This window comes from Meriones unguiculatus, chromosome 16, assembly GCF_030254825.1.
Source record: "Meriones unguiculatus strain TT.TT164.6M chromosome 16, Bangor_MerUng_6.1, whole genome shotgun sequence".
Taxonomy (NCBI): Eukaryota; Metazoa; Chordata; class Mammalia; order Rodentia; family Muridae; genus Meriones; species Meriones unguiculatus.
This window is the reverse complement of record NC_083363.1, coordinates 47,414,132-47,436,113: the sequence shown is the minus strand read 5'-3', so window position 1 is coordinate 47,436,113 and position 21,982 is coordinate 47,414,132. Positions and strand designations below refer to the sequence as shown.

The window sequence follows — 21,982 nt, the reverse complement described above, 5'->3', positions numbered from 1 at the left end:
TGGGGTTGATGTGGCTGGAAAATGTAAGGAAACCGAGTAGATGGAAATAGTCTTTGTGTTGTGTATTCATTTGTCAAATCATACAGAATATATTTCAGTGCATATATATATCTTACATCCTGAAAATACCTATAAACAGTGACTGGACAGAGAAGGCAGTCAATCTCGAATTATAAAACAAGGGCAGGTATTAATTGTTCTGACTGGGTCATAAGTAAATTGAGTTTTTATAATACACTTTTTTATTTTCTTGAATTTTTTATTAGAAAGTGGTTTTTCTAAAAAAAATTTTTGCACTTTTTTTATGTGTCTGAATGTGATTATGTTTACCATATATGTACCTGATACTATTGGAGATCAGAGAAAGGAGTCAGTTCTCCTGGAACTGTAGTTAAAGATGAGCCACCGTGTGGGTGCTAGGAATTAAACAAAGACTTTTGCCAGAGTACTAAATGCTCTTAACCACCGAGCCATCTATCCACTCTTCTAGAAGATGTTTCTGATCACTATTTTGTGTTAGAAATTCATATATCCTATTTTAAATAGCTGTTCGGTGTTCTTATCCACATGTATCAGTAAAGCAGCTGTGTGGAACACTCGGTTTCCCTTGCGTTCTCATTAAATAAGTAGGAAGCAGTGAGCCTTTAATACTAGTTCTGTGTGCTGCTTCCAGCAAATTTGGCACTTCAAACAGCATGCATTAACATTCACCTTGAGATAATACAGGAAGTGGTAAAATAGATTAGGAACTAGCTTGTCAACAAAGTATAGTTTTATAATTTATAATTTCAATAATTCATTATCAGTAAACCCTAATTTTTACTTTGCCAGTTTTAATCACTGACCAAGAAGCTTTTCCCAGGGACGTTGTATCTTGAGGAAAGGGGCTAGAACTGGTGGGGAAGAGAACAGGATAGATTTAAAGTGGAGGTGGGTGTAATTATTTTTTCACTACAATCTGACTTAAGAATATTTTTCAGTGCTCAGAGTCATCTACAGATGTGCACCGCTATCAAAAATACTTCCTTCTGCAGTTCTCTTCCACCCCTACCTATTGAATGTAGTGAATTAGATGGAGATCTCAATTCATTACCTATAATCTTTGAAGATAGGTATTTAGATTCAGTTATTGAAGGTAAGTATAATCTAACTAAAATACATAAGCTATGTATGTCAATTTCAGCATATTTTTCCAAATATACATAAAACCATCCCCTAACATTAAGTCATTTCCCCCTCTAGTTTCATTTACTTATGAGGAAATTAGAAAGTTATAGTTAGAGAAAGTAGTCTTGATCCTTTGAGTTTTCACACTTATTGTAAACTTGAATCTTTTTTTCTTTGGATAAAAGACTTAGAAGCGCCCTGGATGGGAATTCAGAGTCTTCAGCTATCAGAGGCCAGTAGAATGGATAAACATGAGACTGAAGAAAGCTCTGTAGCAGGACTTTCTAGCCCAGAGTTGAAAGTCAGACCTGCTGTTGCCTCCAGTATTTGCTATACAGAAGGTGAAAAGCAGCTAACAAAACCTCTAAAAGGAAAAAATGAAGAATCAAATAAATCCAAGGTTAAGGTCACTAAGCTCATGAAAACAATGAAACCAGAGAACACGAAAAAGTTAATAAAACAGAACTCTAAAGATTCTGTCGTTCTAGTAAGCTACAAATGTTTGAAAAATACAGCATCAAGTGATCTCACTAAATGCTTTGAAGGCAATCCTTCACATAGTCAGAAGGAAGGTCTGGATCCCACACTATGTGGACATAATTTTGACCTAAAAGCCTACATCAGACAGACAAGTCAAAAGGAAGCTAGCTCTTTGCCAGCTAATACAGACAGAACTGAATACAAGTCTCCAGATACTGAAAATATGCAACCAGACCAGTTCGATCTCTTGAACTCTGGCAGCCTAAATCTTTGTGCCAATTTATCCATTTCAGGTAAACGTGCTCTCTCCCAAGACGATAGTGACATCTCACATACGGAGCATAGTCTGGCGTCTAGACACTCACCAGATGATTGCCATGACTGTCAGACAACCCCATCTTTGGGAGCTAGAACACTGGAAGTCAAGGCCAACAGTAAAGAGTCTGTCAGTGGAGAGGAAACAACAGTTAAAGTAGGACCTTGGACAGAGCTTCGCAGAGATGAACTATTTGTGGATAATTTACTACCCATTTTTGAGTCCTTAGAATCGAATGATAAATCCAAGACTACGGAAATAACCCTTGAAAGGGATGCAGTGCAGGAAACAACGGGTCATTCTATGGAAGAATCATTAACTAAATTAAGAAGTAGTCTGCCTGTTCCTTCTACAAAAGAATATCATGTTGTAGTAAGTGGTGACACAATTAAATTACCAGATACTAATGCCACATATGCCTCCTCTAGATTTTCAGACTCAGGTGTTGAGAGTGAACCAAGTTCTTTTGCAACACATCCAAATCCAGAACTGGCCTTTGAAACTCCCCAAGGGCCAGGTCCTTGCAACAGCGAGCGATTGTTTACTCCGCTCTTGGTGAAGCCTGATCACAATGTAAAATTTTCTCTAGGAAGTCATTGCACTGAGAGCACAAGTGCTTTAAGTGAAATACAGTCGTCTCTGACGTCAATAAATTCCCTGCCTTCTGATGATGACCTGTCAGCTGACGACAGCTGTAGGAAATGTGCTGTGCCTGAATGTCATCCAAGTGACAGGAAGACGGCGTTACATCTAGGAGCAGTGGATCTGCCAACGTGTGATGATAGTAAAAAGTCAAGCATTGTTTTACAACAGCAGTGTGTTGTATTTTCGGGGCATTTGGACAATGAGAGTTTAGCCATGCATTCCTTAAGTTCAAACAGTAAAGACCCTTTACAGCTTGTTTCCTCAGGCGAAGATACTTCCAGTGATATTAAAAGTAATTGGGGCTCCAAACCTAATTTGGACTTGGATGCTGTCTTTAAAGGTTCTCCGAGTCATGACACGTGTAATAACAACTCAGCAGAAACAGTGACAACGCCAAGCTCAACACTGATTTGCTTGGGTACTCCTTGTGTTGTTTCAGGTTCTATTTCTACTGACGCAGAGCTTAGTAGAGATAGAACTGTAGAAAGAAAAATTAGTGAGCCGTTAAATAACAAGCAAGTGTATTCAGAAGCCCGTGTCATTGAAAGTGACCCACTGAGTACAGGCGACTCTCTTTCCAGCAGTACTGATGTGGTGAAACAGGGGCTTGTGGAAAATTATTTTGGATCTCAGAGCAATATGGATGTTTCTGACACGTGTGCTAACCCCTACCGCAGCTCAGTGAGCTCTCAGAAGGAAACCTGTGAGAAGGGAATTAGTGATCTTCAGCAGGAACAGAGCAAAGACGACGAGGAGGAGGACCAACAGATGGTTCAAAATGGGTATTATGAAGAAGCAGATTTTCCAGCTACAGATGGAGCAGTAAGTGTTCACTACATAAGTGGAGATGCACTAGGGGAAGAAAGACATGAACCATCCAAAAAAGTAAACAGTGACTATCTGAGGGCTGGCGTAACGGTTCCTACTGTTTGTACTTCTGGTTGTTTGTCCTTCCCATCTGCTCCCCGAGATTCTCCTTGTGGTGTTAAATATTCTTCTAGAAGTAAATTTGATGCCATTACAAAGCAGCCAAGCAGTATTTCTTACAACTTCACTTCTTCAACATCCTGGTATGAAAATTCACCAAAACCTCAAATACATGCGTAAGTAATGGAACTCAATGTTGTATCTAAGTGTATATCTGGAACATCAAAAATAGTGCCAAAAGGTGGAGTCTTTTTTTGTTGTTTCCTAGCTAAGGTTAGAACCTGTTTTTGTCACTACCTCATTTCCTCCCATAACTTCAGAAAAGAGCTAGGTTTTATCAGTACATGTGGGAAGTCAGGGTAATATTAAGTAAATGAATGGCACATTTGTAGAAGCTCCTTAAGCCTACCAGCGCCTAGTCCCCTTGCTTAGGTCAGTTGTCAGCAGTAGCAGATGGGTCTGTGTGCACTGATTCCTAAAAGTTCTACTTCAGCCTCGACCAGCTCACGATCTGTGAGGTGTGAGGTCTGGGCGTGTGTACAGTAGATTTTTAACATTCACAGGTTACTCTGGTTTATATACAAAGTTAAGATCCATGAAGCCGAAAGCTAGAAGGTGGAAACAGTCATTGATTTTTAAACTTACATATGAGCATCACATGATAGCATATGCCTTGTAATACCAGCACTCAGGAGTCAGTCAGGCAGATCTTTGTGAGTTCAAGGCCAGCCTGCCCTTCCAGGGACAACCACAGCCACATAGAGAGACCCTGTCTCAGAAACAAACAAAAACTGATACTATCTTTTGGGTCTTCTCAGTTTTTCTGAGGCAGCAGAAAGCAAAGTCTATGTACTACACAGACAATTACTCATCAGCTTTTTCATTTCTACTTTTCTCAGCCAAATGGATGAGCACACGTGTCATGTTAGATAGCAGTTTTGATGTTTAGAGTCTTCGAGTTAGATCTGCTATCATGCCAAATTCTATATACTGCCAGCTATAGCCATGTACCTCTCTTGGTGCTGTTCCTTATTAGCATGTTAGAAAAAATAGACTCATCAGCCCGTCCTGCTTGAATATCATGCTCGCCACCGTGCTTTCTGTGACAGCTTCTTTCTTTTTTGTTAAATTGTAAGAGAACAAAGAAAGAATTTGATTACTTGATGAATACCAGTTGCCATTTTTCCAGTACTTTTTTAAGGTCGTTTTATGCATGCAATATTAAATTTTGAAGAAAGCATAAACCACTTCCAACATTTTTTTAGTCAGTTTCAAGTTTAAAAGACTATTTTAAAGTTACTTCAGGCTTCAAATGTTCATTGTATCTAATTAGATCATGTACTAAAAATCCCAAAAAGTTGTCTTTTGATAAAATCATTTAGATGACCCACATGGTTTCATGATGTGTACAACTATTGCTGATCTTCTTTTCCTGTGCTTCTCTAAATTGTGTTCTCTTTTTGTTTCTAAAAACGAAGAAACCTTACTAAAGAATATTTACTTACTAAAGAAAATTTTCTGTAATATTTCACTTCAGCTTCCTTCAGGCAAAAGAAGAATTGAAGCAACTTAAGCTGCCTGGGTTCATGTACAGTGAGGTTCCTCTGCTGGCATCCTCCACACCGTACTTCAGCATGGAAGAAGAGGATAGTTCTGAGGACGGCGTGCATCTCATTGTCTGTGTCCATGGTCTAGACGGTATGTGGCAGCCGTTGACACACCCATATTGACACACCCATATTGACACACCCATATTGACACACCCATGTTGACACACCCATGGCAGTTCAGTAGCTGTTCCTAACAGAACATGTAGTTTCCTGCAATCTTTGAACTTAAAATAGTGAATTGCTAAAATAAATTGAATATTACATTTTGAAACTTTACTAAATGTATGTATTAGATTTTCTTTTTTTGTTGTTTTTTTAAGTAAATTTGCCATGGATCTGAAACTCATATAAATGCTTTGAAATTTTTTATTTTTATTCTTGCTGATTTTATTAACTATAACCTCAGGACTGTCCCTTTCATAGTTTCCTATTCTCTTTTACCTTGCTTCTTGTGCCGTACGAACTAGAAAAGAAAACTGGTGCCCTTACTAATTGAAGCATCACTAAAATAATGACAACTGCTGTGGTTACTCAGAAGATTTTCCTTTCTGTGTTGAGAAGATGATAGAAAAGCCAACTATTTCTAGATTAACATGACACTGCATATTGTAATTCTACAACAAACTATTTGATGGGATATAAAAATGTTAAATAAAGATCTTTTTTTTTTAATGACCCTTCAAGAAATAAAGTACCTTCAATACCAACCTTTTAACCCTATCTTCAGATAATGTGATATCAAAGGATTATCTACAAAACAAGACTTTTTGACACTAGAATTTTCCGGCAGATTTCTTTCATTGGAAATTTCAAAACACAGATGGTCTGTGTGTCTCATAAGTTGGATCAGAATAATAGAAAAAAGATGGAATCCAACGCATTCTTTGGTTATCCCAACTGTGGTACGAAATCTGGTAACAACATCATACCAAAACTCCTCTAAACAGACTATTTGATAAATAGATTTATTTGATTAACTAGATTTATTTGATTAAATAAAACTCTAGCTACTAGCATCAAATATATAATTATTACAATAAAATTTTAATATCCAGAATATAAAAATATAAAGATAAAATAAAAATATAAAGTGCACTATATAAGTAAATTAATAAGAAGAATCGATGTGACACAGTTAGCCATTCCCAGTGAATATGAGCTATGCATCAAACATTAGGTATTAATTAGAACTGCTCTCTAACCCATAATTGTGGTTAACTGAATATATTTCTCAGCCATATAAAACTTACTTTTAATAGTGAAAATTAGAAGTATTCATTTTAAACTTAGGAATAAAAAGTACGTTATCTTAATACATTAATCATAAATAGCTAAACAGTAAATATTAGGAGCGCAAAATAAAATTGAAACCTGATAATAGTGTATTGCTAGTAAACCAGAGGAATCAGAAAAAGCCACTAAATTTTAAAGGTGTTCTGTGTTTTATATCTGTATGGTTTATCTGTCTTTAAATATACTTTTGTTTGTATTTTTAGTTAACAGTTATTTAACTACCCTAGCCACCAAGGGAAAGTCAGCAGACTAAATCTAAATGTAAACTGCATTAAAAAAAAATAATAAAAAGATTAGTTACATGGTCACCTAGGGCAGTGATCGGGAGCCAGTCATTTACTGTGGCTATGTCCAGTTAATCGCTACCTAAAGAGCGGTGTGCTGTTAGGTAGATAAGTGAGCCAAAACTTCCTAAAAACTAAACTGTTAAAGGATAATGGCTGGAAACTCTCTCACATAACATATTGTCTATCAGCAAGTGGATTAAGACATGAACTTTCTGTTTCGAAAAACTGTAAAAATGCATGATAAGTGTATGAGGCCCCTTTTATTTCACCTCATCCTTTAAACGTCATTCTTCATTTTCTAGGAAACAGTGCAGATCTGCGACTAGTAAAAACATACATTGAACTTGGACTGCCTGGGGGAAGAGTTGATTTTCTTATGTCTGAGAGAAACCAGGTACAATAAAGCAGTATTTTCAGTGGCAGCAATCATGCTTGTGCCAGTTTCTACATTTTGCTTGCTGCAAAATGCCTGTGGTCATATAAACACTTCTGACTTCTGGGAAATTTACTGTCACTTCATATCCAGACGTACAGATGATACACATCCTGAGTTAGGAATTCTCTTGCTGTGTATAAAACATTTTAGAGTTTACGTTTTATACAAAAACTTTATTAACTAAGCCACTATACGAGGCTCTGTGTTTAGTATTGCTAGCCTAAGACATAAGTAAATGAGGCAAGTGCTATTACAGATACTGAGACTCCTTTCCCTAGAAACTTGGTCATTTTAATAGAGTAAATGCTCCAGTCACTAACTTGCCTAAAAGTGAACTGAACTATATTGATAACACCTAAACTAAAAATGATTGTATTCAGTTTTTCATGTTATGGCACATATTTTAGTATGTAATATGTTTTCCTCTTGTTTAGAATGATACTTTTGCTGATTTTGACTGCATGACTGATCGCCTTTTGGATGAGATCATACAGTATATTCAGATATATAGTTTAACAGTCTCAAAAATAAGGTAACACATTATTTCATAGTATTTTTGTGTTTCTGTGACTTATAGAAGAGAACAGTCTGTAGTACTGTTAACATATGCAGATTTTTAAGCGTGGATTTTGATGATTGAATTTTGGACCTCGTGCTTCCTAGGCAAGCACTTTAGCAACAGCACTATCTCCTCACTCCCTTACTTTTAAATATCAACAGCATGAGACTAGCAGGTAGATAATTTCTGAAAAGTTATCTTGTTTTTGTATGTATAAGTGCATGGTTATATTTGAAATTTAACAAGTAAATAATGTGGGTGTGTTCAAGAGGCAAAACTATGACCTAGTCATTAGATGACTGTTTTTTAAAAATTTGCATCCTGTACACAAATGTTTTGTCATCATGAATGTGAGTCATGTATGCTGTTACCATGGAGGCCAGAAGAGGGAATCAGATCCCCAAGAACTGGAGTTAGACAGTTGTGAGCTGCAGTGAAATTGCTGGGATCTGAACCAGGGCCCTCTGTCTTAACTGCTGAGCCATCTATGATCTATTCAGTCCCTGCAAATATTTTTTATTTATTCATTTCTACACAGTTACTAAATATGATGGATGTTATTAAATGTTATTTCTAAAACATAATTGAGATCTATATTCTATTATTTTTTCTTTATAAGTTAAATATTTTAAGTATTACACTATAATTTAAAAAGAAAATCTCAAAAGTATTTCAGAATAATCTCTGACATGTCAGGCATGATGGGATTTGGGGGGGGTTGTTGGTTTGTTTCTCTTTAAAACAAATATATAATAAATAAATTTTTGTTTTTGTCTTACAGCTTTATTGGACATTCATTGGGCAATTTAATAATCCGTTCAGTGCTTACAAGGCCAAGGTTTAAATATTACCTCAGCAAACTACATACCTTTCTCTCTCTCTCTGGACCTCACCTTGGTACACTCTACAACAGCAGTGCTCTCGTCAATACAGGTAAAAAGTTTATTTTTTTGTATTAAAAATATGACATGGGCAGATAATTTAAATACAAGTTAGAATTTTCTGGTATTTATATTTAGAAACAATTTGTCACACACCTGAAATCCCATAAAAGAGAAGACAAGGCTAATTTTTTATTTTGTTGTGTAATTATTTCAACAGTTGCTTTACAGATCTTCCCTGCTAGCTACCCTGGCCACTTTTTCGAGTTCTAATTCAAGAAGTATAACTTTGGGACTAGAGAGGGTTGGCTTATCAGTTAAGGGCACTCATTGTTCTCTCAGAGAATCCAAGTTTGACTCTCAGCACCCACAAGATTCTCAGAACCTGGGGTTTCTCATTCCAGGTCCAGAGATCCCAACAGTCATGCATATACCTACATGTATGCAAATATTCATACTCATAAAATTAAATATAAAAAAATTTAAAGGAGCGTAACTTCACCTCTTCCACATTCTTGATCTTTGAATACCAGTCAGAAACCCAAGTATGCTTACCCTGATGCTCTTGACTTTTCCACTGTTTCACCCTCACTTTCTACAGTTGCATACCAGACTTCTGTTGCTGACTATGCCTGCTTTCTTAGACCCTAGTCTTCATCCCATTTGCTATTACTATAATAAAATACCAGAAAACAGTAAAGGGTTTGTTTGGCTCCCTATTCCAGATTACAGTCCATCACTGTGGTGGAATTAAGTCGGCAGGAACTTGAAGTAGCTATTCAGACGACATTCACAGTCAGATAATGCAGCATGCCTGTGCTTGGCTTCCTCTTCCACTCAGTCCAAGGCTGCCTCATAAAATGGTATTGCCCACCTTCAGGGTGGGTCCCCCACCTCAGCTGACCTAGTTAAGAGGAGAGCAGTCCAAGGGAGAGGGCGCAGCAGATAAAGGCTCATCAGGACAATCCCTGGGACCTATATGGTGGAAGGAGAAAGCCTACTCCCACAAGCTGTACTATGACACACACAAAACCATGGCATGCATGTGCACATGTAGAAACACAGCAATAAACAAACAAAAGAAATGTAGTAAAGAATTAAAAGACAACCTATTCTAGGCAGTTCCTCATGTATCCTCCTTCCCCTGGCAGTTCTGTACCATGTCAAGTTGTCAGTCAAGACTGACCATGATGGATCCTAACTCAAAAGACATGGTTATCACCCTCCTCAGTCCACAAGCTGCTGACAGTTACAGCTCACCTCTCCTGTTATTTTCTCTCAAGTTCTAAGGATAGATTCTTCAAACTTCAAACAGTTATCCTAGAAAATAGTCTAATTGAGATGGTGTCAGTCAGAATCCCCAAGATGATGTTTCCTCTAAACTCAGGATTACTAAATTTTTATCATGTATGTAAACTCATCTGGTCATTCTATTTGTTGAAAAGATGAATAAATATGCTTAATATATTATAAAGTTATTAAATAACTTTCTGTAGACTGCTGTCTACTGGTTTCAGTTTGGTAGTGATTAAGAGAAAACTATTTGTAGGAAATAATCCAAATTTTCTAAGGATGTTAAAATTAATGATCAAACCCTAATTTTTAATTTTTTTTTTTTTTTTTTTTTTTTTTTTTTTGAGACAGGCTGCTGTTATGTAGCTGTATCTGGCCTGGAACTTGCTATCTAGACTAGGCTGGTCTTGACTGCCTGTGCATTCTTTGTGTTAGGAGTAAAGGTTAAGTGCCACAGTTAAGTGCCAAGCCAGTGTAAAAATTTTATTGAGATATGACAGGTTCTTAGTTTGCCTATTGGTTGTTTTTATTTTTTCCTTGGATTTAAAAAAATATATATGATAGTTTAGATTCCCACTGCAAAAATAAATTTAATTTTTTATTGCTTCCAGATTGTTTTGTATCCTATTTGTACCCAGTGATTTCAAAGCCCAGGCAATTATTCATTTATAAATAATTGACATTATAAAGCCACGCAGAGGTAACATGTGACCCCAGCACTTAAGAAACGGAAACAGGAAGATCATGAGTTTGAGAATAGCCTGACCTTCATAGTAAGACCCTGTCATGTGATAGGGAGAAGAGAAAGGGAGATTAAAAAAAAAATCCTTAAGTAATGTGAGGGATAACACCACATGTATAGGATCTGATAAGTCGACTCTTTTTTTTCCTATACTTTTCTCCATCTTCCCTTGTCTATTATATTTAATTACTTGAACCATGTTTCCCCTCCATTTTTCCACTGCTCCTTGTATAAAACAGAAACAAAGAATATGGAAGTAAATAGCACAATCTTGGAATGATTGATATTTTATTTAAATTTGTATTTTGGTAAAGGGTCATTTAAATATGGGTTATTTGGGCAGGAGGGATGTCTTAGCAATTAAAGAGCAAGGGTTGCTCTTGTGGAGGACCTGGGTTGAGTTTCTAGCCTCTACATGGCAGCTTACTACTGTCACTCCCGGTGTCAGGGGATCCAGTGCCCTATTCTGATATATGTACTAAGCACACACTTGATGAACATGCATAGATGCAGGCAAATAATATGGTATGGTAAATATGCATGGTAAATAATATTCAAAAATATGTGGAAAGTTATTATTGGTAATATAAAGAAAAATAAAATAGAGGATTTAAATAAAATTGAATTGTTGTTAGAAAATGCTGTAAGTTGCTCAAGTGCTGTTTAAAGTAGTCTAGTAGTCCTCTCTTGCAGCTGCCAATAGACTGAAAGCGCAGTGCACAGGCATTTGGACCTACTGTGGTTGAGTTTTTGTGCCTTCTGCTTTTCTTTTTTTTTTTTTTTTTGTTTTTAATAATTTTAAGTAGGATATTCAAACATACAGTGTTCCCAAGTTTGCTCTTTGTATATTAATTACATTTTTTGTTACTGACAAAAGCTTCCGTAAACCACCATTAAACTATGCTTGTAAATGTGTTTATCAGTGAGTGGAAGTACCTTGCAAATACATTTTATTAACCAACGAAATGTTAATAAAATATTATTTTTAAAGGAGTATATGTTAACACTAATAACTTTAGTATATATTACTACCTTCCCATATGTGCTCACATATCATATTCAACTTCTTAGGTCTCTGGTTTATGCAGAAATGGAAAAAATCAGGCTCTCTTTTACAACTGACGTGTCGGGATCATTCAGACCCTCGCCAAACATTTTTATATAAGCTTAGTAATAAAGCAGGTAAGTAACTAACAAAAGTTTAGAAGATAGGCTTGTGTGCGGGAGTGTCCACATGGGAGTGTCCACACAGGTGTGTGTGTGTGTGTGTGTGTGTGTGTGTGTGTGTGTGTGTGACAGAGAGAGACGCGTGGACACGTACATGCCACAAAGACATTTGAAAGTCAGAGCTCAACATGGTGGAATTGTTTCCTCCCACTCTCACATGAGTTGTGGGTGTTGAATTCCCGTCATCTGGCTGGTGCAGTGAGCACTTTCACCTGCCCAGCCAGCCATCTCACCAACCCTCTTAGTTATTATTCTAATAAGAGCTCTGCTTGTCTATCTCTGTGGTCTTCCAGCTGTTGCCTAACTCAGCCTTCAGCCCTTTCTATAAACTACCGTATATATTTATTTCTTGTTTCATGGCTGTCAAACATGTTTTTTAAATGTCAGAAATTGTGCTTTCTTTGGTGGAGTGCTGCTGTAATGTTCTATCTTCCTTTTTAAAAAAAATCATGTTTTCCCCTCCTTTAACTTCTCCCATATGCTTCCCTCCTCTCCCTCACACAAGTGTATGTTCTTTTTCTCTTTCTTTCAAAAAGCAAAAACAAACTACAGAGGCACAAAAATGGAATCAGAATAATCAAAAGATAATACAACCCCCAAAAAGCCAAAATAAAAAGTGTGCACATTAAAAAAAAAATTGAGCTTGTTTTGTGTTGGCCAGTTACTCTTGGGTATGGAGCTTATCTTGAAGTGTGGTTAATATTACATACATTGGGGCTCCACTGAGAATTATTTTCCTTTTGTCAGCTGGTACTAACTGAAGATAGCTTCTTGCTTAGAGGTGAGAACCTGTCTCCACTTTGTCCTGTCAACAATGGGACTTTATCTAGCTTAAATCTATACAGGCCTTGTGTGTGCTACCAGTCTCTGTGACTTCCTGTATGTACCAGTCCTGTTGTGTCTTGAGGTTACTGACTGATTGCTTAGAGTTATCCATCACTTTTGGCTCTTGCAATCTTTCCCACATAGATCCCTGAGCATTGAGGGTTGGGGTCTGATGAAGACATCTCATTTATGATTTAGTACTCCAAATTATCTTACTATCTTCATATTGTCCATTTGTAGGTCACTTTGTTAATTCTCATTTCTGGAACAAGAATTTTCTCTGATGTGGATTGAGTGAACTAACATAGCAAAATGTCTGTAAAATAATAGTATTGGGTTTTCCCATACTCTCATGAACTGTCTAATTTCATATTCTTAGTCACTTTAGCAGTGGCAGATATAGGTTCCAACAAGGAATAGACCTTTAATCTAAATAAGACGTGGTTACTCCATTAACATTTGTGCCAATGTTGCACAAGTATATCTTATAGCAGTCTACTCTTGTGGGTTATAGTCTGTAGCTTGGGAGATAATGATGACTACCTTTCTCCTCTGGTAGCATGCAGAGTACCTTAAAGTACCATAACACTTGTCAGTTGAGGCGAAGCTTCCAGGGAGACACCAGCTCAACTTCTCTGTGTTTGATGACATGTGTAAGTGTTGTCTTCAACAGTAGAGCTAATTTAACATCAGGTTGTTGAAGACATCCAGTAGCCTTGGCAATAGCCTGTTATGTATAGGGATTCAATGGGACCCCTTTGGTCAGTGACTCAGCAAGATTTAACTTGGTAGCAAAAGATGCCTAGTTGGGATATTGATGACTGTATTAGAATTCTTTCCATATATGTGCATATTTTACAAAGCTTATACAGTAGTAGGTTTCCATATGGTTTTTAAATGATCCTTTGGTGTTTGTTGTTCCTCTCCATTTTCCATCCTTTGTTCTTCTCTTCTATCTCTCTTCCTACATAATCCTCCATTCTAGTTTCTTCTTTATATCTTTATGACAATATATTCTATTTTTCCCTTCCTTGGAAGATCTTCTCTTACCTGGTACCTTATAAAGTACCTAATCTCTGTATTTATATGGATTACAACACATATTGAAAGCTTAAGAGCAAACATTCACATGTGAGAGAAAACATATAATGTTTTTCTTCTGGGGTCTGGGATCTCTCAGTTAGGATGATTTTTTTTTTCATAGCTCTACCCATTTACCTGCTAATTTTTCATAAGAACTGAATAATACTCTGTTGTATTAATGTACCATATTTTATTTTATTTATTCATCCATTCATGGATGCCTGGGCTTTTTACAGTTTCTGGTTGTTATGAAGAGACCAACAATAAGCCTTGCTAAACAGTTGTCTCTTTAGTAGGATGAGGCATTGTTTGGATATATACTCAAGAGTTGTATACTGGATCTTTTTTATCTTTTAAATTTTTTATTCATTCATTCATTTGTAAATGAGTGTTCTTTCTTCATGTACATCTGCATGCCAGAAAAGGGCATCAGATCTCAGTATAGACAGTTGTGCGCCACCATGTGGTTGCTGAGAATTGAACCTCTGGACCTCTGGGAGAGCAGGCCGTACTCTTAACCATTGAGCACTAATTTCCTTAGTAGCTGGATTAGTTTTTACTCCCACCAGCAGTAGATGACTCTTATATCTTCCCCACATGCTAACCAGCATATGCTGTTACTTGTGTTACTTATCTTGGCCATTCTTAGTGGCATAAAATGAAGATTCAAAGTAGTGTTGATTTTCATTTCCCTGTTGACATTTTCTTAAGTGTTTCTCAGCCATTTGTATTTCATCTTTTGAGAACAGGTGTTTTTGGTTTTTGTACTTTATAGATTTTTGTAGTTGGTAAAAATCTTCCCATTCCATAGCCTCTTGCTTTGTTCAAATGATGGCATTCTTTGCCATACCTCAGCTCTTCAGTTTCATGAGATCCTATTTATTAATTGTTGATCTTAGTGCTATTAATGTTGTGTGCAAAATGTCCTTTGCCAATAGTTCAAGCCTATTTTCCAATTCCTTGTATGTTACATTCTGGGTGTCTGTTCTTATGCTCAGGGTCTTGGTCCATTTAGAGTTGAGTTTTGTGCAAGGGGAATAAATAGGAATCTATTTGCAGCCATCCAGATTGGCCAGCACTGCTTGGTGATGATACTGGCCTCTCCAATATATATTTTTGACTTCTTTCTCAGAAATCGGGTTCCCATAGGTGTGTGTAGACTTCTGTCTAGGTCTTCAATTCAGTGTATTAGTGTATCTGCGTTTATGCTAATATCATATATATTTTTATTATTATAGCTTTGGAGTCCAGCTTAAAATCAGGGACTATAGTACCTCTAGCAATTATTTTATTGCTCAGCATTGACTTAGGTAGCTGATGTTTTTTGTTCGTTTGTTTGTTTGTTTGTTTGTTTGTTTTGTGGCACCATATGAAGTTTCAAATTTTCTTTTCAATTTCTCTAACCATGTTGGAACTTTGATGGGGACTGCATTGAATCTGTAGATTGCTTTTGGTAGGATGGCCATCTTTATTATGTTAATCCTACTGATCCATGAATATGGGAGAGCTTTCCATCTTCTGGTGTCTTCCTCAAGTTATTTTTCAGTGTCATAAAGTTTTCATTATAAAATTCTTCTGATTTATTTGGTTAGTGATCCCAATAATTTAATTTTTATACTATTGTGGAAAGTACTGTTTACTGGATTTCTTTTTCAGACTGTCATTTGTATATTGGAAGGCTGCTGAGAGGTGTGTGTTTGAGTTTTTAGCAACTTTTACATAGAAAACCATATAATCTGTAAATAAAAATACTTTGACTTCTTTCCTTCTTAATTGTATTTCCTAATATACTAGCCATTAAGGGGAAAAAAAATTGTTTAATGAGCCTGACAGAAGCTATGTAATTCACAGCTCCAAAAATTGTGTCTCTGTGGATTACAACCTAAAAGCATCCTAGTAGTTGTATATTGTTTTGTTATCTTTTGTGGGAAACCTTTTGGATAAGTTAATAAAATTGTTCTAAAAGTACATGACAGTGTGTTTGTAGCTTGGGATAACTTTTCAGTAATGTTATTTTTATACTCAAAATGCATGGTCCCTAGAACCACTTGCACAGATGAGTGATGAATTTAAGAAAGTAATTTTTATATTTTTATTTGCCTCTTTTTAAAAAGAATTGGAAGCTGGGTATGGTGGTGTACACCTTTAATTTCAGCACTTAGGAGGCAGAGGCAGGTGGATCCCTGTGAGTTCTAAGCCAGCCTGGTCTACAGAGTGAGTCCAGGACAGCCAGGGCTACATAGAGGAACTCTGTCTCAAAGGGGTGGGGGAAGGGGGTGGGGGAGAAAAGAAAGTAATACTACTGTGGAAACTTAATTTTTATTATGGTACTAAGTTTTACATCTGGTTAAGTTTTGCAATAATTTGTTGTTCTCTACCTTTAGGGCTTCATTATTTCAAGAATGTTGTGCTGGTAGGGTCTCTGCAGGATCGCTATGTCCCTTATCATTCTGCCCGCATCGAAATGTGTAAAACAGCTTTAAAGGACAAGCAGTCAGGTAATGAAGTAAACAGATACCTCAGCGAGTTTTGTCCCTGAATGAGCTTTTCCCAGGATATGTCACAAGTGACTTCTTTCCTTTTCCTCCTATTGTCAAAGGCTGTTGTCCCCATGTTTTCCAGTTCTTCCTCTCTTGCCATATGAGCTGTCTCTGTAAGTAATGCTTCTGCGTTCCCCTATCAGGAAAGTACTCTGAACTTTGCTTTCCCCTCCATTCTTGGGCTTGGTTGTTATGGTAGTGTTTGGGCTTTATGCTTTTCTGGATACCACTTAAGTTAAAATGGCAGCAAGGACTGTCCCCTTTATAATGTCAGTGAGTGGTCTTGGTTCCTTGCTGCTTGTTAAAATTTAAATCAAAGCTAGTTAAAGGTACCAGACAACCTGAATCTTACTTGCTCCATTTAGTTAAAATAAAGATGTTGTATGTTCTATGCAAAGTCACTATTGACAAATACAGGAGTAAAGAAAGAAATTGGGCTTTAACTTCCAATATTGTCTCAGTTCTTTTTGTAAACAACTGATCCTTTTCTCAGTGCACACTGACAGCAAATAGCTTCTTAAGGCAGGGGCTTTTAATACACATGTGTACTGCCAGAGCCTCACATGGTACTCGGTTCATCTCACATTTATTGTGACATCAGAATTACTAAAGCCTGCATAGGGGAAGTACAAAAGATGCTCAGGAGCAGCCAAGATGAAATGAATGTCTTTTTAACAGTGAGGTTCTATGTTGCTAGGACTGCTTTCTGGGTTGCCAAACGAAGAAAATAAAGTCTTCCTTTTTAAGCATACTTTTAAAAATAGCCTGGACTAACAAAGCCAGTTTGACTCCCAGTAAAATCAAAGAGGAAAGAAGGGAATAAAAGGTTTGGTTGTGTTGGTTGGTTGTGGGGTTTTTTTTGTTTGTTTAGTTGGTTGGTTGTTTGATTAACTTATGTGTTATTTGTCTCCTCTTAAATGCTGGTGTCTTTGTTTTTGTTTTTCTATATACTCTTCTTGTCATTCCTCAGGACTGCATCCTACTTCTAGAGTCTACCATGCTTAAATTGGCTCCTTCCCTGGAAACATTAGCTACTTAGCCATTAATGATAAGGAGTACATTTTTGCACCTCATAGTAGTTTACGTACATATATATATGTACAAACATGATATATCTAATCTTTATCTTTTTATTTAACATGACCTGTTAAATTCATTGTTCTTCCCTGTTAAAACAACAGGGACGCTTAAGCATTTAAGACCTCAAAGCCCAGCCTCCTCAGTGACACACTTCCTCCAGTAAGGCCACACCTCCAAATAGTGCCCCCTTCCCTAAGGGCCAAACATTCAAACACATGAGCCCGTGGGGGCCAAACCTACTCAGCACCGCACATACTTCTCTGCTTTATGTGGAAATAATACAAATTTTATAAGTTACAGAAAAGTTGACATAGGCTTTTTCGGGTATGCAAATAATTTTTCTTTTTGTTTGTTTTATAGGACAGATCTACTCAGAAATGATCCACAACTTGCTTCGCCCAGTTCTGCAAAGCAAAGGCTGTAACTTGGTTCGCTACAACGTCATTAATGCGTTGCCCAACACGGCTGACTCACTCATCGGGAGAGCTGCACACATAGCTGTTCTGGATTCAGAAATATTTTTAGAAAAGTTTTTCCTGGTTGCTGCCCTCAAATATTTCCAGTAGGACAGAAGCATCGTTAGAGACTTACCAATTACCTCATTCAGCGATGATTTAAATAATGTATCATAGTTGTGTAGATGCTAAGTTCTATGACATATTTATATCTTTTTATATGGAAGATAATTTATATCATCCATGTGTAGAGCCTTTTAAACATCAACTTTACTTTCTAGGTAATGTGGCTGTGCAATATTTTTTTTAATTTTATCTTTTTACTTTTCTATTTTTCATATATTTTGCTACCTAAGTATTTCAGCAAAAGTTTGTGCCCATCTGTATGTCTGGTCATTTATTCTTGGCTTCCACAATCCTTGTTCACACTACATCACATTAAAAGCTGTTATTGATAGATAGTGTAGTATTTTAAATTTTCTAATTTGGGGCTTTTAGTGGACAATAAATTTTACTTTTAACACTTTATTCTGTTTTAACTGGAAGCAAAATAATGGCTGCTAAAATGTATTTTTGAAATCAAATTCTTTAATCCTAAAATATTAACTTTACATTTGATCAAACCAGGTAGTTCATACATGCCAATGTTTTAAAGGTTTTCTATAAAGTCATATTGTTGCTATCAAACATGTGTCATGCTTATTAAAGTATATTTTTATTGGTAATTTCAACATTATTTCTCATGTTGACTTTTATTACTGGAACTTTTCTTGTTCATTAGAAGCTTATAAAGATATAAATCAAGGCCCTCTGCCTTGATTTGATTGGAATTTTGTTGAATTTAGTAATATTGTTTGAACTCTCCACCACAGTTCTTTAACCCTTTTCACAGTTTCTTGTAAATAATCATTAAATGTTGAATTTATGAAATACTTTTATGAATTTAGATAATTTTTAAATACTATTAAAATTTATCAAGCTAAAAAGTGTGTAAATCAAATATCAGTTTAAAATTGAGAGATGATTAGCTTTATGTGTTTGGTGGTACAGTTTCAGGTGTTTTTTGGTATATGGAGATGTTGAGTCTTTTGACTTTACGAAAGGTGCTGAGCAGCATTAAATTCACTACTTTCTCCTCATGCTTTACTTGTGAAGATGATAAAGCACTAAGGGTGGGTGGAAGGGTGTGTTTACATTCACCAGTTGCAGTGGACAGAGGTTTTCGTTACATTGTATTATGTACAATTGGTGCATGTTTGTTTTTAGTGTCCTGTTTATTGCCTCTGATGTTAATAAATGAGCAGATGCCTTTCTGGAGGAATAGCTAACAGTTGTAATGCCTTGCTTACTCCTAGAATGCTTAGGGATGCAGCAGTGGCCCGCGTAACATTGTGTCAGCCATGATCACTTACACAGTGGTGTACCCATCCAGCCTCAGTGTGTCGCTGGCTCGTGTCATGTACGTTTACGTAAGAGTATCTCGATGCTGCGCAGCACCCAGGTCTCTTCTTAGAATGTATCCCCATCATTACGTGACAAATGGCTGCCTGTGCTTTTATCCATAACTAGATAGACTAATCTTTTATATATACCAAATATGTAAAAGAATTTCATTAATGGTTTTTTGTAATTATTTTTTTAAATTATTCAAGATTTTTATGAACTGAACTGAGCAATAAATTTACCAAAGGTATTATAACTGGAAAATATGCATTCATCATCAACCATACATTTTTGCTACATATTTTTCATGTTTGTATAGATTGGTTCTCAGTTTGAAATGTCATGGATCTTCTAAATTTAAAAACCATCTGACTCGACAAAGGCCTCATTCCTAATCATATATGTCATATTTAAAGGAAAATTGCTCTCAGGATCATAGTTGACCTGGTTTTGGGAACTCTATTGTTTCAAGTATTTTGGTGATTGTGATTTAAAATACCTTTTATTTCTGATTTATCAAGAAAATAATCATATACCATTTACCTCCATAAAAGTGACATTCTTAAAGAGAGGGGACATGGTATGGTTCAGTTTTTCTTATTGTGAATCTCATCAGTGTATACCAGTGTGAGTTCTTGGTTGCAGACAGTAAATGGTTATGATTATCTTACACAGAATAAAAGAATTTATTAGAAGAATAGGAGGTCCATCAGAGAATTGATGAAAAGGCTAGAGAACAGGGTTGGAGGACAGCAGCCAAAGGAACATGCTGTCCAAAATCCCATCTGACATTGAGAAGAGTGGAGGAAGATGTGTGTGCTTGCTGCCACAGAGGCTTGTGGAGACTAACTTTCAAGTACGCCCTCCAGATTCAGTCTGGTCACAGTGCCCAACTGACTAGGGCAATGTTTTGTTCATGCCAGTGCTGGGCAATTGTATCTGACCCTGAGTTTCCAAAGTAGGAAATGGACAAGTCCAGAAAGAATCCTGCTTCTTTTGCAAAGGGTTACATTTTTAACTCCTTGAAAATATAGGTTCTGTATGAGTAGTGTGGCCCAGTGAGGGTGTGTAAACTTTCAAAACAAGTTTTCAAAACTCACCGCTCTGCAGCTGTAAGATCTTGGACAAATTCTTTGATTTAAAACAGTCTTTTAAACCTTATCCCTAAGAGAAGACAAAATGGTACTGATTGCACACAGACCCAGATTTTGATCTTTCCCCTGTAAATGTGACCTTGCCAGTGAGCTTTGCTAACTGCTGTCAGGGAGAACGTCCTGATGTTCCAGGAAGAATAGAAAAAGTGAATAGGGGCCTGGGAATATAGCTCAGCTGCTAGTGTGCCTGCCTAGCATAGGCATGGTGGCACATGCCTGTGATCTCAGCTCTTGGAAGCTGGAGACAGGATCAGAAGTTCATGGCTACCCCTAGATACATAGTAAGTTTAAAGCCAGCTTAGGATACACGAAGTCCCTGACTCAAAAAAAAAAAAAAAATCAGCCGGACATCTGTAATTCCAGCACCCAGGAAGACAAAGAAAGGCAGATCTCTGTAAGTTTGAGACCAGGCTAGTCTACAAAGCAAATCCAGGACAGCCAAGACCATACAAAGAAACCCTGTCTTGGAAAAACAAACAAAACCTCTGAGTATGACACTTATGGACCTAGATGTTTGTTTGTTTGTTTTAAATTGTTTTATGTGTATGGGGGTTTTGCCTGCATGTACACCTCTTGTGTGCCTAGTGCCTAGTGCCTACAGAGGCCAGAAGAGGGTGTCTTGACTCCCAGGAGCTGGAGTTACAGATGGTTGTGAATGGCTATGTGGATTCTGAGAATCAAATCTGGGTTCTCTGGAAGTGCAGCCAGTGCTCTTAATTACTGAGCCATGTCTCCCTGTGGGCCTAGTCTTAAAGGCTTTTGAATACTTCTGCTCCATCATCTCTGCCATGTCCCTGAAACTGTCCCTTGTTAGCCTGCAAGAAGACGAGTTACCATGACAAGAAAGCCACAGTGCCCTAGTGGACAGTAAGTTCTGTGGAGAAGCAGAGCTGTGTTAACAAGTGAGACAAGCATGAACAAGCCCAAATCAGAAGAATGCTCCATCAGGGCTCAGCGCAGTCTGGGCTCAATCTTTTTGTTTTGTTTTGTTTTTGTTTGATACAGGATTTCTCTTGTGTTGCCTTCGCTGTCCTGGACTCACTTTGTAGACCAGGCTGGCCTCGAACTCAAAAGAGATCTGACCTGCCTCCATCTAGCCCGTGCTGGCTTTACAGGTGTGTGCCATTGCACCTGGCTTCTGGGCTCAATCTTAAACTGAAATTTTCAGTCAAACGAGTGTGTTTTAGAAAGGCTTGGTATGCTTGACAGCTAACCAATAAATAATCCAGGGCATATAGAATGCCGAGACTTGCTTATTTGAAATTGTCTTGGTAAGTACATGTTAAATACAAATTTTCCCTTTCCTTATAAAATTTTATTAGTCTATGGGAATCATTCAAATCACTACAGTCTACTCCCTGGCCCCAATAGGCTTGTAGTAATATAATGCAAAAATATTCCATCCAGCTTTAAATGTCTCCTAGCATTTCAGTCTCAATACTGTTTTAAAGTCCAAAGTCCATGTCTATTGAGACTCAAGAAAATGTCTTAACTATAATCCTATGCAGAAGCAAAAAGCAAATCACGTACTCCAGCATA

The 21,982-nt window shown here is 37.0% G+C and overlaps 1 protein-coding gene across 10 annotated transcripts in view; it reads left to right on the top strand.

The window, feature by feature from the left end:
- The window catches only part of Fam135a (family with sequence similarity 135 member A), an 85,010-nt gene extending 65,836 nt beyond the window's left edge, over window positions 1-19,174 (top strand). For 7 of the 10 annotated variants that reach the window (XM_060369797.1, XM_021649108.2, XM_021649105.2 and 4 more), the window contains 9 exons: window positions 981-1,135; window positions 1,353-3,711; window positions 5,073-5,233; window positions 7,028-7,119; window positions 7,596-7,693; window positions 8,502-8,653; window positions 11,708-11,818; window positions 16,156-16,269; window positions 17,752-19,174. In XM_060369797.1, coding sequence (XP_060225780.1) covers window positions 981-1,135; window positions 1,353-3,711; window positions 5,073-5,233; window positions 7,028-7,119; window positions 7,596-7,693; window positions 8,502-8,653; window positions 11,708-11,818; window positions 16,156-16,269; window positions 17,752-17,957 — 3,448 coding nt within the window. In that variant the 3' untranslated portion in view covers window positions 17,958-19,174. The remainder of the gene's footprint in view (window positions 1-980; window positions 1,136-1,352; window positions 3,712-5,072; window positions 5,234-7,027; window positions 7,120-7,595; window positions 7,694-8,501; window positions 8,654-11,707; window positions 11,819-16,155; window positions 16,270-17,751) is intronic. The other 3 variants (XM_021649110.2, XM_021649109.2, XM_060369800.1) reach the window with 2 other exon arrangements.
- The last annotated feature ends 2,808 nt before the right edge of the window (window positions 19,175-21,982 follow it).